The following is a 13,578-nucleotide window of genomic DNA, read 5'->3' as shown; positions in this document are numbered from 1 at the left end:
TTGTAGGGCACAAGTTAATAGGAACAGAGAAATTAGACCAAATCTGAAAGACCCACAGAAGCCCACACACCGTGTTACGTCAGAGCTCCTCTGCACTCCTATGCAAAACATAAAATAATTTGCAAATGATCATGAATGAGGACAAGGCATTAACCACTTTAACCCTGGCGTCCCTATTTGGGGCATATCATAAAAAATCCAGATATTTAAAAATAAAAAAAAGATTTTGAACATTTTGGGGCTTTTAGGGCTTAAGCCCTAGCATCCCTATTCGGGGCATAATCATAACAGACTCTGTGCAATACTGTAGTCCTGAGTTTCCAGAAGGTGGCATATCCATTTCCTGTTCTAATTCATTTTCCCATAGCTTCGTTAGATTGGCTCGGCAGCAGATTTGAATGGGAAACACAAATGACACAAACACAAATAAAGGTGTCATTTGTGTTTCCCATTCAAATCTGCCCTTTCCCGGGGATAACGGTCAATGAAGAATACACGGTTTAAGTGGTTAAGTGGTCACCCTTCACTTCTGTGAGAAAAGGAGAGGAATTGACCAAGACGAAAATACGCATCAAGAGTTGTTGCCATTGCCACCCAGCCAATCACGTGAACCGATACAACAGCCATTCTGCCACAACTCAAAACCTACTACAGCAGCCACAACGTATCAGACATTGATTCACATCAGCCTTCAACTACATAGACAAAAACAGAGTCACTACACATGATTAGTTGCCACCCAGCCTTTGGGCCCATGCAATACAACAGCAACAGAGCAATAGCATGAATCCAATTAGTAGGCTATACACAGCATAGCACAGACAATGACAAGCTGCAACATCAGCAGCAGCAGCACATAAAAGGTCCAGCAAAATCTTTGATCAGTAGAGTAAGGTGAGATAATTAAGATGTTCTTTACAAACTACATACATCCTCAAAGATTTCCCCAAATCAATGGCATTGCACAGGTGCAGTCCTGGCTGTAAGCCAATGCTTACCTCTCAAACACTGGAGAATGTGTTGCACAGAAAAATACACATCAAGTTTATCTTTTGTTTTGGCATTATAATCTCTATGATGTTCCACATGTCAATCAACAGAGGTCATGTCTCAAAGCTGCTGTAATTCTTAAATAATTAAATATTCATGATTAACAATGTTCTATCATCATAGTGGAATTCAGGCAATCTGCAGCTATATTGCATTTTAATCTGCATACTAAAAGTACATGCATGCGCCTGTGTATGCATGCAGCCGGGAGGAAGTGAATGCATTTGGTCGAACTTTCTATATTTATTTTCGGTTTCGCCTGGTGCCCTTCCCTTGACCTTTGATTGTGTGGTGTTTTTGAAAAAAGAAAAGAAGAAAAAAAAAAGTGTGTGCTTGAGCACAGGAGTATAATTTGGGACAGAGGACAAGTGTGGTGCGGATGAGCTAGTGTGTGCAGCGAGTCGTGAGGATGCTGCCCCTAATGAGAGGTTGCCCTAGGCGCCCTGCCTGCATCGCCTATGCCAAGGACCGCCATTGAGTGACATGCCCTCCAGAAAACGTTCTGGTGTCGTGTAGGAGAGCGAGAGCACCATGTGCATATCAAAGGTTTATTTATCAAAGCCAAGCGTGACTTTTCAACATGCCTGGAGAGGAGTGCCTTTTAAGACCCTTTTTATTTTCATGTTGACTCTTCTCGCCCCACCACCCTAATTGTGGAGATTTAACTTGCTCAATTTAAGAAATTATCACAAATTACTAAGAGTCAACATAGAGGAGACTGCAGTCAATTGGAACAGCAGAGGGACACGTCCTCACTCGGGTTAGTACCCTGGAACACCTCCAAAACTCACAATCCATTCTCAGGAGCGAGCGCCCAGTAGTATACATCAAATAATCCTGTAGGCATCGACTGCATTGAATGTTTGAAACACTAATGAGACACACATAGGCACTATATAAAACTTCAGCAGACTATACTTTACACATACACACATATATTATTTAATTGGCACTTCTTTTCTCTCTCTCTCTCTCTCTTTATTTTAAGAATGACATGGTACAGTAGCTATTTAGTGATGCAGCATGTACCTTTTCTATCTTCTAACAAAGTGTTGTCCCTGGGAGCTGGCTTGTCCTCAGCCTAATCCATGTATTGGTTATCCATTGGTCAGGACAGCTGGTAGAACCAACTGTCAGCAAGGTTGTAGAAAATCAAAAGGAGAAAGGCCTTGCTGTTCCCAGGTCAATACTTCACACTTTATTAAGCACCGCATAGTGTACGTGCTTGTTTGATCATATAGATATGTGTGTGTGTGTGTGTGTGTGTGTGTGTGTGTGTGTGTGTGTGTGTGTGTGTGTGTGTGTGTGTGTGTGTATTATATATGTATGTACAGTATGTATGAATGCATGTGTGTGTGTGTGTGTGTGTGTGTGTGTGTGTGTGTGTGTGTGTGTGTGTGTGTGTGTGTGTGTGTGTGTGTGTGTGTGTGTGTGTGTGTGTGTGTGTGTGTGTGTGTGTGTGTGAGTCATGTGTACAATATACAGTGTATATTCTATATACGAAAAGGGCCCAATTTGCAACCTCATTTGTGGCACTCTAACCTTTTCACCACATATATACCATACCTTTACGAAAGGGTAAATCATAAATAAAAACTTTGACTGACCAATTTATCCAATTTGAGCCCCTAATTGCATCAGAGCTTTTGGTTCTCTATCTTGGCCAGGTTTCCATGAGAACCTGCCTCCTGGGGCAGTGATGCAGGCCCTTGGTAATATGGTTCTGCTAGCGGTCCTAACACACTCAGACACTATTTATCCTAATCAGTGACATCCATATAACCAGGATTGCTTAAAATGAACCCCTTCCGCGCCCCAGAAAACGCACATTTACTGGGACCCCATTTGTCACGGGTAAATTGAGGGTCAGTAAACTACGCCCGTATCCTCTGGTGGGGATCCAGGACATGCATCATAACGTTAGGAGAGAATGATTGGCGAAGGCGAGCTGTCACACATTTGTCAGAGGGAAGGGAACATTATTTGCTAATTTCCCAAGCTGGGCACTGACAGGGTGCTTCGTCTTCAGACCTTTGGTGACCAGCATTGCTTCTCGGCTATTAGTACAAGTCAAGTGATTTTTTTTTCTTTTCCGCCCTCCTCTGTAAAGCGGTAGTATAACAAGAGCCATCCGTTCGACCTCGTAGAATCACAGCACACGGTGAAGGGTTTTGGATGGAGCCGGTGCCCCATACAGTGAGTCGTCTCTTGCCAGGCCTTAGTTGAGGCCAGACAGCCTTGAGGGCTGATGGATCGCAAACTTTTCCCGTCAAGGTGACGCTATCGACTCCACTGCACCAAAATCTGACAAAATGGGTATGAGGCAGCCATTCATCAACATAAGGACAAAAGGGTCATATGTGCTTCACTCAATACTGGTGGAGATCAAGAAATGTCAGGTGCTGTAAGGGATGGGAAAAGGAAGATCTTAATAGTGCAGGAGCAGGACCTTTTTTTTAATATACCGAAACTTTATCTACTACTGTAGGTAGCTCTTACATTGATAATATAAAAAAGAAAAAAAAAGTATTTAATCGATAGTTTATATATGTTATACAGTTAATAGATGAACAGCACTGGAGTCCGGAGTCGACCCAACTCCGGATAAGCGGAGGAAGATGGATGGATAGATGAACAGTAGGTTTTGACCCAGACTTTAAAAAAATGTCCTCCGTCCTCTAGACAGCAAAGCAGAGATATAAATAGTGATATATCCAGGCCTCAAATCCAAAATTAAACACATTTCCTGTTCCACTCTTAGAAAGAAGATTTTCTTTACAGTATGCAGCCTCTTGACTAAATGAGAAATAAAGGGGGGGGGGGGGGAAGAGTCCTGTAAACAAACATTGACGTCTTTATCGAGGCACATCAGATGCAGTAGGGTCCTATCCCTGTGCACCCCCGTGCCGCCTGGCATGGGGCACTTTGAAGTCCCGGATAAGGGGGAGGGCTGATCTGATGGAGAGCTTCCTCTTCATTTCCTGTCCTGCAGGGTTGGGTTTGGTGCGTCGGCGCTTGCACGTCGGTGACGGGGTGTGACCATACAGCAAAAAGATATGCTATAATCAAAGGCATTCAGGGAGTTATGTAAACAGATCATCCATAAAGGAGGACTTGAAGATGCACACCAAATGTAGCTGTATAATGTTCAAAGACCGGCACGTACGATTTGAAATCCTGGAGATGTAATGCGGGAACGCCTCTCAATTGACTAGCCCTTATTTCTTTTTCTTCCTTCTTTTCTCATACTGCACCCTGCTGTGAGAACCGCTCCGACAAGTATGGATGAAATAGGCACTTTATAACTGTCTTCACCACAGTTAAGTAGGTCATAACCAGTCGGCTCAACTGTTTCTTCAGCACGTGCTGAAGTCTAGCATGTTATCCAAGCTCTCCGTACCTGCCTGTCTCATTACGACTCTGGTATTTAGCACTTCCTCCGCGGGAGTGAAGGAGACAGTCGTCGGGTGAGTTAGACGGGCTCAGTTTGAAGGCCTTGTGTGCTTGTGTGGATCGCGACAAGGTTCCGGGGAGGAAGGTCCTTGTGTCCAATTAGAGAGGCTGACGTGACACGCGCTCTAACTCCCCCACTGTCAGCCGGCTTGTCAGGTGGGCTTTGGCAAGCACACTGTGGCATTATTCCACAGCGTGTTATCAGCAAGTGACCTGTGAAATCCAGCGCCGGGAAATTGATTGAAATAAGCACTCACACTTGAGCACGTCTTTTATCCGTTACATCTCTCTGTGAAATATACCGTTGGTATCTTTTAAGAGAAAAATGAAAGTAGGAGTGTGTGTGTTTTTCCCCCTTTTTTTTGCTATAAGGATGGTATTCATTGATTCGATTTTAATTGGACCCACTTTTTGTCCCACAGTATCGTTAGATGTCTGTCTTCTAATGGTTCTTTAAATGGATTGTCCTTACGAAGTCACAGCATCAGTCCTCTGCCAAAGGAAAGAGAAACGGGGGAGGGTGGGAGGGCGCACTTGATAGACGAGGATCTCTCCCCTCCTCCCTCTATCCCTCCCTCCCCTTCTTGCCCCATTTTCAGTATGTTCCACACCCAACGGGCTTTAAAAGAACTCCACCCCTCCCTCACCCCCCCTCTCCACCCCCAGCACATTTTGATTGAAATTCATCGGCAAGTTTATTGAGAAATGAATGAGGGAGGCCGCGCGGTATTGACTTTGAGAGGAAAACACAACTCATCTTGAATGAGGGGGAAAACGCGGCCGTAATTTAGCCGTCATCGATCCGTGCCCCGTCCATGTATTGATCTTCATTTTACAATATTAATTTGCGCCCGCAATCAGCTGTGAAGGGAACCCATTTGATTTCTGTTGGACGGTAATGTGTGAAAGTCCAGCGGTGTCCTCAGAGAAGTGGCGCACTTACTTTAGATGTCAAGAAAGGGATTGAACAGGTGTCTTCTCCCATTTTCTAATAACACAGCCATGATGAGGAGGAGGTTTTGAAAGTATGGATGTGCGATCTGTGACATAGCTCCCCCTTTTAACCGTGTTAATTACATTTTATCTGTTGCAGGAGCAATATCTGCAGCAGACTGTAACTGTCTAGGTTTTTTTTCTTTCTCATCTGTATTGGCTCAAAGTTCATGAAATTTCAATGAACATTGATCTGTCTCCATTGATTTATCTTAACTGCAGATCTTTGAAATTTTAATTTCCTGTTCATCTCAAGACTGCTGGAGATGGAATCACTCAGTGCTAACTGGCTGCTGTGGATGGAGATGATATGGTCAGTGTTAAAACAGTTAAGGTGTGCTTTGCGTGGGTTTGCTGTGAACATTCCAATTTGGCTTGGTTTGGATTTTTTGAAGGCGGTGTCCTGCCTCTGCATGCGTGTTTTCTACTCTCGGAAAAAACATCAAATCTGGAGCAGCATGACTTCTGAATACCTGAATACCTTCTGAACATGTATTAAAAGTTTGACCACCTCTAGTAACCCTGGGATGACATTGGCTTTATTCCTTTCTCCCACTGTCTCCGCTGAACTGGCCAAAACTACACACCAGTCAGATGAGGTCATTTGTTGTGGTGATGCTATTGCGACCTTCATCTGTCTAACAGGCTGCAGGTGCCTACAAGGCTTCAGCTGGACCGCTTTTGACGAGTTACAAAATGCAATAACACTTGAATGAACTTCTGTCTGTCTGCTGTTTATCTGTCTCCCCCTTTTTCCAACTCCCACTCCACCTCTAATTTGTGTTAAGGGGGAAGGAAAAAAACTGCTCAATGGTGTAGGAGGAGTGGAGATAAGCTCGAAGCAGTTAAGTATAATTAGCGAAAGTAATAGCTGGCAAATGGCAACAAGGCTAGGTTTTTATCTCCTGGAAAGATAGAGTTATCGTAATAAGCTTTAATGGCTGGCAGGAATGCTAGCGCGCTGTGCACGCTTCCATTCAAGCCCGTAGACTTAACGAGGAACAATTTCCCTTAAATTTACTGCTTTGCTCAAAACATTTCCCCATGTTTATACCCTGATACTGTAAGTCAATACGTCACGTTCAATCCACTTCCATAGACTGAGGGCGCACAAAGCACAGCCGCGTATTGCCATGTAAGCACTTCTATCTGCCAACGACGGCCATGTTACACTGTTCCTGTAGAGCGGTTACTCATGTCCTATTTCTGGAGAACATGGGGAAGAGGCAGCAGACCATGTTCAGACGCCATGTTCAGGCCATCCACTCTGCATTTTAAGCAAAGTGGCTTGGGTGGGGTGGCTGGGGATTGGGGGCGGTGGGGTGGTGGAGGGGGAATTGGTGGGAGAAAATGTGTTAAGTGCACGGAGAAATGACAGAGTAGATTAAGCCGTTTCAACCTGAAAATAGCAATAATAGCAGCTCTACAAGCACACAATGCTCTGTGAACTGGTAGATCGGCTATTCGTCGAATCGGCTATTCGTCGTATGGCGAAATATATAGGGCTTAAGTGATTAACGCGTTACATCAAAATAAGATTGGGAAGTGCACATCCCATGCAGAGGAATTCCACTGAAGCCTTGCCATTGTGCAACGTTTGTGTTTGCATGTGTGTGTGTGTGTGTGTGTGTGTGTGTGTGTGTGTGTGTGTGTGTGTGTGTGTGTGTGTGTGTGTGTGTGTGATATTCAAAATGGGAAATGATATGGTCACAGCTGCTCACCAGGTCATGCATTCCATTTCTTCATATTCTTGAAACATGAGCGTTCATTCTCCAAAGTGAAGAAATTACTGAAATATTCATACAAAAGTTTGCTTCCTAACCTTCAGCCCTTCGGCGGAGAACTCACTTAGCGTGCGTGTTCACGTGATTCAGATTTGACAGTAATTTTTTTTACCCTTCAACCGTCGGCCGTTTAAATTGAAACATCTTCACAGTCACTTTGTTGTGTTATTGCTTTGGTTAAATTCTAATGAGCACCGAATGAAACCATGGAAACTACCATAATTTGTGAACAATTATATTTCTTTACAAATAACTCAAGCAGGGAGAAAAGACGAGAAAAGAGATTTAAGTGGTGTAATTGAACAAACGGCCAACGTGTCTGAAGTTGAACAGAAGATGAGAGAAAATGAAAATTCTATTAGTCCTTATCATTCATTCTGCCTCCCTCCCCCTCTCTCTCTCTCTCTCTCTCTCTCTCTCTTCATCTCCCCTGCAGAGTATTCAAATGCAGAACCTGCCTTTACCTCCCCGTGTCTCTTTTTCTCTAATTATCCATGAGGTCAGTAAGCAAAATGGGGAAGAAGCCAGGAGATCAATACAAATTATCCCTGAGCAAACCAGTGCTGACAGTTTGAATTGCAGCATATGTTTACCCAAAATCAGGCAATTTATCTTAATATCAGGCGAGTAATGCAGCAGGGGTGAGAGGTCACACAATCTCTCCACCTCATAATTACCCGCCTCTAAAACAGGAAAGTGGTATTGATTGGCCGCGGGCCGGGAAGCGGGCGTGACTGGAACGTGCCAGCGAAACCCCCCCCCCCCCCCCCCCCCACAACAAGCCTCCCCCTCCTCTCTCTCCCGGTTGGATCGCCCCCCCCCACCCCACCAACACACCTCCTCCCTCTCTACCCTCCTCAGTCCCTCCTCCCCCCTCGGCTAGACTCCCCACCCAGAGCAGGATTTATGGGTTGTGTGCTGAGGGTTTCATGTTTCCTCACAGCGGCTGAGAACACCTCATAGGCAGGAGGGTGTACAGCCGCCCACCACCACCACCACCACCACCACCACCTCCACCTCCAACAGCATTGTGTTTGGAAGGGACGAGGAGCGCCAGACTAATTTTGGCGTGTGTGTGGAGTCATACAAGGGCATCCACGGAGCTCAGAGCTAAATTAGCTCCGTTATATCTTTGGGAGGGAGAGAGAGTGAAGTCTGGACTGTGAATGTTGCAGAAAAAGACAAAGGGTCATCAGGAGTCCAAGAGGCTGGAAGTAAAGTGAAAGGGTGTGTAAGGGTTGCAGTACGTGAAGCGTGTGTGTGGGTGGTGTAATGTGCTATAAAAGAAGTGGTTGTTTAAATGACCCGTGGAAAAACAAGAGCAAAAGAAAGAAAGGATTATTATGCTTGAAAAAAATAAACACGGCAGTATTGCTTAGAGAATATTCATCTCCTTAATGTGATAAATACTGTAACGCACATTGCACATTTATTGTCCCGAACGAATACAAGTGCTCAGTATATATCATCAGCGACTCTTATAGGATTATTGACGTGGTCTGTGTCTGTCCGCGCCAGCGTACATGCTACGACTACAGAACTGTCAACTCATCAACTGACAGCACCGTTTAGCACTAATGCAAGTCTCCATCAGCTGTCAAAAGCATTTGCATGAAATCAATAGCAGATGGCGGTCTGTGTCACCAATTTCATTACGCCGGGGTTGTTACAAAGATCATTTCCATGATAGATGAGATGGCGACACGTCGGCACGCGTAGATCATGGCCGCCACGCGGACTCGCAAATCCCCCACCGAAAAAAATAACCCATGAGACATATGGTTAATTTATACTCCGTCGTACGATGGTGTCACACACCCAAAAAGGCAGATCTACAAGCACACAACGCGTATTTTCGTGGTGTACGACAAAGTATAAATCAGGCTTCAGACATAGCATAACTAATTATGAAGTCCTGAGTGTTACATTTCACTCTGAAAGGTTATACTTTCATTGTTAAATTGACAGTCAGGATTTTGCTGTGTACGGTCAACAGCCCTGCATGCGTGTATTCAGACACTTTATTATAAACTTCTTGTCACATACTGTGCTGTATAGAAAAATAAAACAAACTGTATTACGCACACAAAGTCCAAGAAGCCAATCGCAACTTTCCTATGTCCTCCATATCACATTTCTTACAAGTGTAGGATGCTGAATATAAATATATATATATATATATAAATATATATATGTACAGTACAGGGCATCGTTATCATTGGAAAGGCAACATAAAAAAGTACACCTTATCCAACCTCGCGGTCTCGTCCTGTACTGTACGTCTCTCCGGCTGTGTTCTCCCAGCATGCCTGGCGGGTTGTGCAGGCCCCAGCTGAAGCAGAGGACAGGAGAGCGTGATGTATCACCCTGAGAGAGCCCACTGACAGCCTCTGATGATGGATGGCCTGATTATGGAGTGCTTTTTACACATATACAATTTACATCACACTGAGCAGCGGGGTCTGGCAGGGCTACCACCGTATACACACACACACACACACGCACACACACACACACACGGAACCAAAAAAAGAAAAAAAAACACCACACGGGTGTGTCCGTGTGCATGTGCACGTGCACACAGGACTGCCACAGTGCATAGATAAGAAAGGGGGTGGAAATAACAAAAGAAAGAGGGCAAACTCCTGGCTACAGTCTTGTCATGTACAATCAATACTGCTGATCAATCCTTTATTAAGGAGAAGACGGTGTTCCCCTGTGTTCCCAAAGCCGACCCATGTCGTTTTGGCATGCATGATGACATGTCAAATCAGATTTCCAGGGGTGTATGTTGTTGTGGCGTGGGGTTTATTGAGGTGTGTGTATGTGGGGAGGTGATACACGTATCACTGTACGAGCAAGCTAGATCCTTACTATTGATTAGTACCCTGCATTGTCCACGCTTGGACACGTAATTGCTCCACTTGATCATGCTTGAGCTAGCAATTACTGTATTTCGGCCTTTTTTGCACAAGTACTGCATTTTTGACCATGTGACAGCATGTTGCGTGTGTGCGTGCGCGCGCGTGGAGATTTGCTGCATGCATTTATACAAGCGAGAAAGTACGAGAAAGCGTTGCGAGTGAGAAAGTTACACAGATGTGCACATCACTCCTTTCCCCCTCGCCGCACCTGCCGCGGCGCCCACAGCCCTGCACCGCACTCCACTGCACTGCCTCGCTGTGTGTGTTTGGCGTTGGCCTGCCCCTCTCGCCCACGCGTTTCTGTGGCGTTCTGCAGGTTCAGCGAGCTGTGTGGTGTTAATGCCGAAATTACATGCTGAGTAATGAGTGATGGCCCAAATTACAGGCTGAACAATGAATAGAGGCAGGCAGCTCTTATTAGTCTCCACAGAAAGCCATTGATTTATGAAGCGCCTCCACTCAGCGGAGTTACTCTCCTGAAAATGATATCTACATTGAGAAGTGATGTTCTCTATTAAGTCGTATCCCCCCCCCCCTTTACCACTGCTCTCCTCCCCTCCTTTTCTCTTTCTCTCCCCCATGCCCTCCCCTGCCTGTTTCCCCGTCCCTGTCTACGGGTGTACACATGATTGTTTAGACTCTTGGCGGGGCTGTAAGGGAAGCCTTCAATTACCCATTAGGACTGTCAGACATAAAACGCCCCTGCTCTCACCCAAAGTCTGGGTTATGATTCATTTACTTTGTGGCTCTGATTCATCGCCCAATATGCCTCCGTGCCCCAGATTACTATTTGAGGGGTGGGAGAGATTAATGGCTCCGCGGGATCCATCGCCGTATTTCAACGGGCCCCAACGTTGCGGGTGCGGTTCGGGTTGCGGGGGGGAGGGGGGGTGGGGGGAAACTGGGGTGAAATGACAGCAACTTACTGTAGATCAATGCACGGACAGCCTTTCACAGATTATTAAAGCTCTGTTAGATTAAAAGACCACCGCGATGTAGTTTGCTGTAGTCAATATTTCGGAGAAGATATATAAAAAGAGAGAGAGAGTGAGAGAGAGAGAGGGAGGGGGTGAGCCCCCCTCTGAAAGATTCTCAGACTGATGTAGGTCATCACGGCTGTTAATGGAATAACACTCTGTGACACAAGTGTCAGAGGAGCCCGTGTCATTTTGCTTCTGCCCCCCTCCCCCCAATCCCACACTACCCCACCCCAACACACACACACACACACACACACACACACACACACACACACACACACACACACACACACACACACACACACACACACACACACACACACACACACACACACACACACACACACACTTCCCTGAGCCGCTTCTGTTTCATAAAACATTGTTTCACCCCCGAGATTTCTTTGAAATTAGGTATTCTGGAAATTACTTTTGTACAGTAAACTCTAACAGATTTCTCAATTAGTTTTTTATCCCCCATCTCACTGGCTAAATCAAGGGCTTGATATACTTTGTGGCGTGCAGCATCGTGCAGCAAAAATAGCAGATCTACAAGCTCACAGTGCATTGCGCTGTGACACGTTGTGAGCTTGTAGAGGCTGTTTTCGGTGCGCATCCAAGTATAAATCCGGCTTTAGTCATGAAACATTACTGAATATTTCTTCCTCTGCTTTCAGCCCTGAACGAGCCCACCATCGACTATGGCTTCCAGAGGCTGCAGAAGGTCATACCCAGGCACCCAGGCGATCCTGAGAGGTTACCGAAGGTCAGTACCGTGTCTAATCTCCATACACTACAAAATCCTCAGTGTTAACTCTGAGAGATAGAATGGAACCCCTACGGGTCTATTTGGGTCCATTGTTTTTCTCTCATATAGTTCAATTAATTGATTTCACTTTGTAGAAACAAAACAAAATGGCACCAAATTGTATACTTGCTATCCAACCTGAGACAAAAGAACATCCACCCCTGTAGCCATGTGACACACAGCAGTCAGAACAAGAGTTCAAACACTTTGAATGTGAGAAATAAAGCAAAGCACATGAACGCCCAAGGAAAATACTGTGACCCTAACCAGCTTCGCAAACCCCCCAACCAGTGTGGTGGTAATGGTATTGGTTTTGTGCGAGGGAGACAGGCGTAAACTCTCTGTGTGGTAAAATAGCTCAATCAGACGTTTTCCTCTCCAGTAGTCTGTGGAGATGGTAATCTGGTCAGAGTCGTCGTCTGCACCCTCATTACCCCACTCATGTTTTCCTTTCATTTTCCACAGCTCGATTTGGTTTAATCTTTTGTTTACAGAACCCTGTGCCGTAAACCCTCTGGTCTTAGTGTGGCTAATAGACAAAGACTGCATGTTATTATGCATTGGCTCTCTTAGTGTTTTCTTTCCTTTTCCAACACCAGTGAAGGAGTCCGTTTGAAACACATTTGGTGTGGTACTGGCACATAGATGGCTTGCTATATTGATGAACCTTAGGACGAAAACTGAGCCACAGATTCCTTTTTCTTTATCAGAAGCTCTTTGATCCTCTTACTCCTTCCATTTCCTATTGATAACATCTATCTGTGCTCTCACTAATTGCCACCCTGCTACAGTAGTCCTCATTTCAGTGACTGGCATGCCAGATGCGTCAATTGTAATATTATGACTGATTAGTTTGTTCAAAGTCCCTTGGCATGTAGTAAAGTGGTGACCACCTCAGAATTTTAATAATACCGTAAAACCTTTAAAGACCTTATCTATTAAACCCCAGCATGCAACACAGCAATATCATTAACATCCAATGGACAATTTAATAAAGAACAGACCGTGGGGTTACCTATAGACGTTTGACCAAGTCAATGTGAAGAAATACGACACAGCCAGTCCCTGGTACACAATATGAAGTGTTTCAATTAGACGCAGTCCCCAAGGAGACAGTAACCACCACCTGGACATGAAATGTGGCTCTAATTTTAACTGTAAACGCTGACCAAATGGGAAAGTGCATTCACCTCCAATATCACAATAACACTTTCGGAGTCTCTTTGGACATCGCGGCCCTATCTCGCTGAACTCTCAATTTTGTAAGTCGGAGTGTCTTTGCCAAATCTACAACATAACATACAAATACGAAGAGCAATAATGTTAAACATAGGTTTATTACAGCGGGGCATTACTTCTTCCTGCGAATACAAAGCGCCTTTGGCTGCGGGACAGATTTTGACACTGAGCCCAAGATTAGTTTTCCTGGGTGCGCGTACACTTAATATAGCAAGGTCTCCCAGCCTTTGCATGAAACAATCACAGAGTGAGATGAAACCCTGCACTTCCAATAAACAACATAAATATTTGATTTGCTCTCTAATGGACCCAAATATGGGGTTCAGGGGGCATGTAAATGATCCCACCAA

At 44.9% G+C, this 13,578-nt stretch overlaps 2 protein-coding genes across 12 annotated transcripts in view; one reads left to right on the top strand and one right to left on the bottom strand.

The window, feature by feature from the left end:
- LOC308101055 (methylated-DNA--protein-cysteine methyltransferase-like) overlaps positions 1-13,578 on the bottom strand; it is a 114,724-nt gene that overhangs the window by 60,772 nt on the left and 40,374 nt on the right. The gene's annotated exons all lie outside the window — the stretch shown is intronic.
- The window catches only part of LOC308101054 (transcription factor COE3), a 79,595-nt gene that overhangs the window by 58,912 nt on the left and 7,105 nt on the right, over positions 1-13,578 (top strand). For all 11 annotated transcript variants that reach the window (XM_080450347.1, XM_080450353.1, XM_080450351.1 and 8 more), the window contains exon 11: positions 11,859-11,947. In XM_080450347.1, coding sequence (XP_080306473.1) covers positions 11,859-11,947 — 89 coding nt within the window. The remainder of the gene's footprint in view (positions 1-11,858; positions 11,948-13,578) is intronic.

The sequence above is a fragment of the Gymnoscopelus braueri genome (genome assembly GCF_963280865.1).
Source record: "Gymnoscopelus braueri genome assembly, chromosome: 14".
Classification (NCBI taxonomy): Eukaryota; Metazoa; Chordata; class Actinopteri; order Myctophiformes; family Myctophidae; genus Gymnoscopelus; species Gymnoscopelus braueri.
The sequence above is the reverse complement of the archived record's forward strand: the minus strand, read 5'-3'. Positions and strand labels throughout refer to the sequence as shown.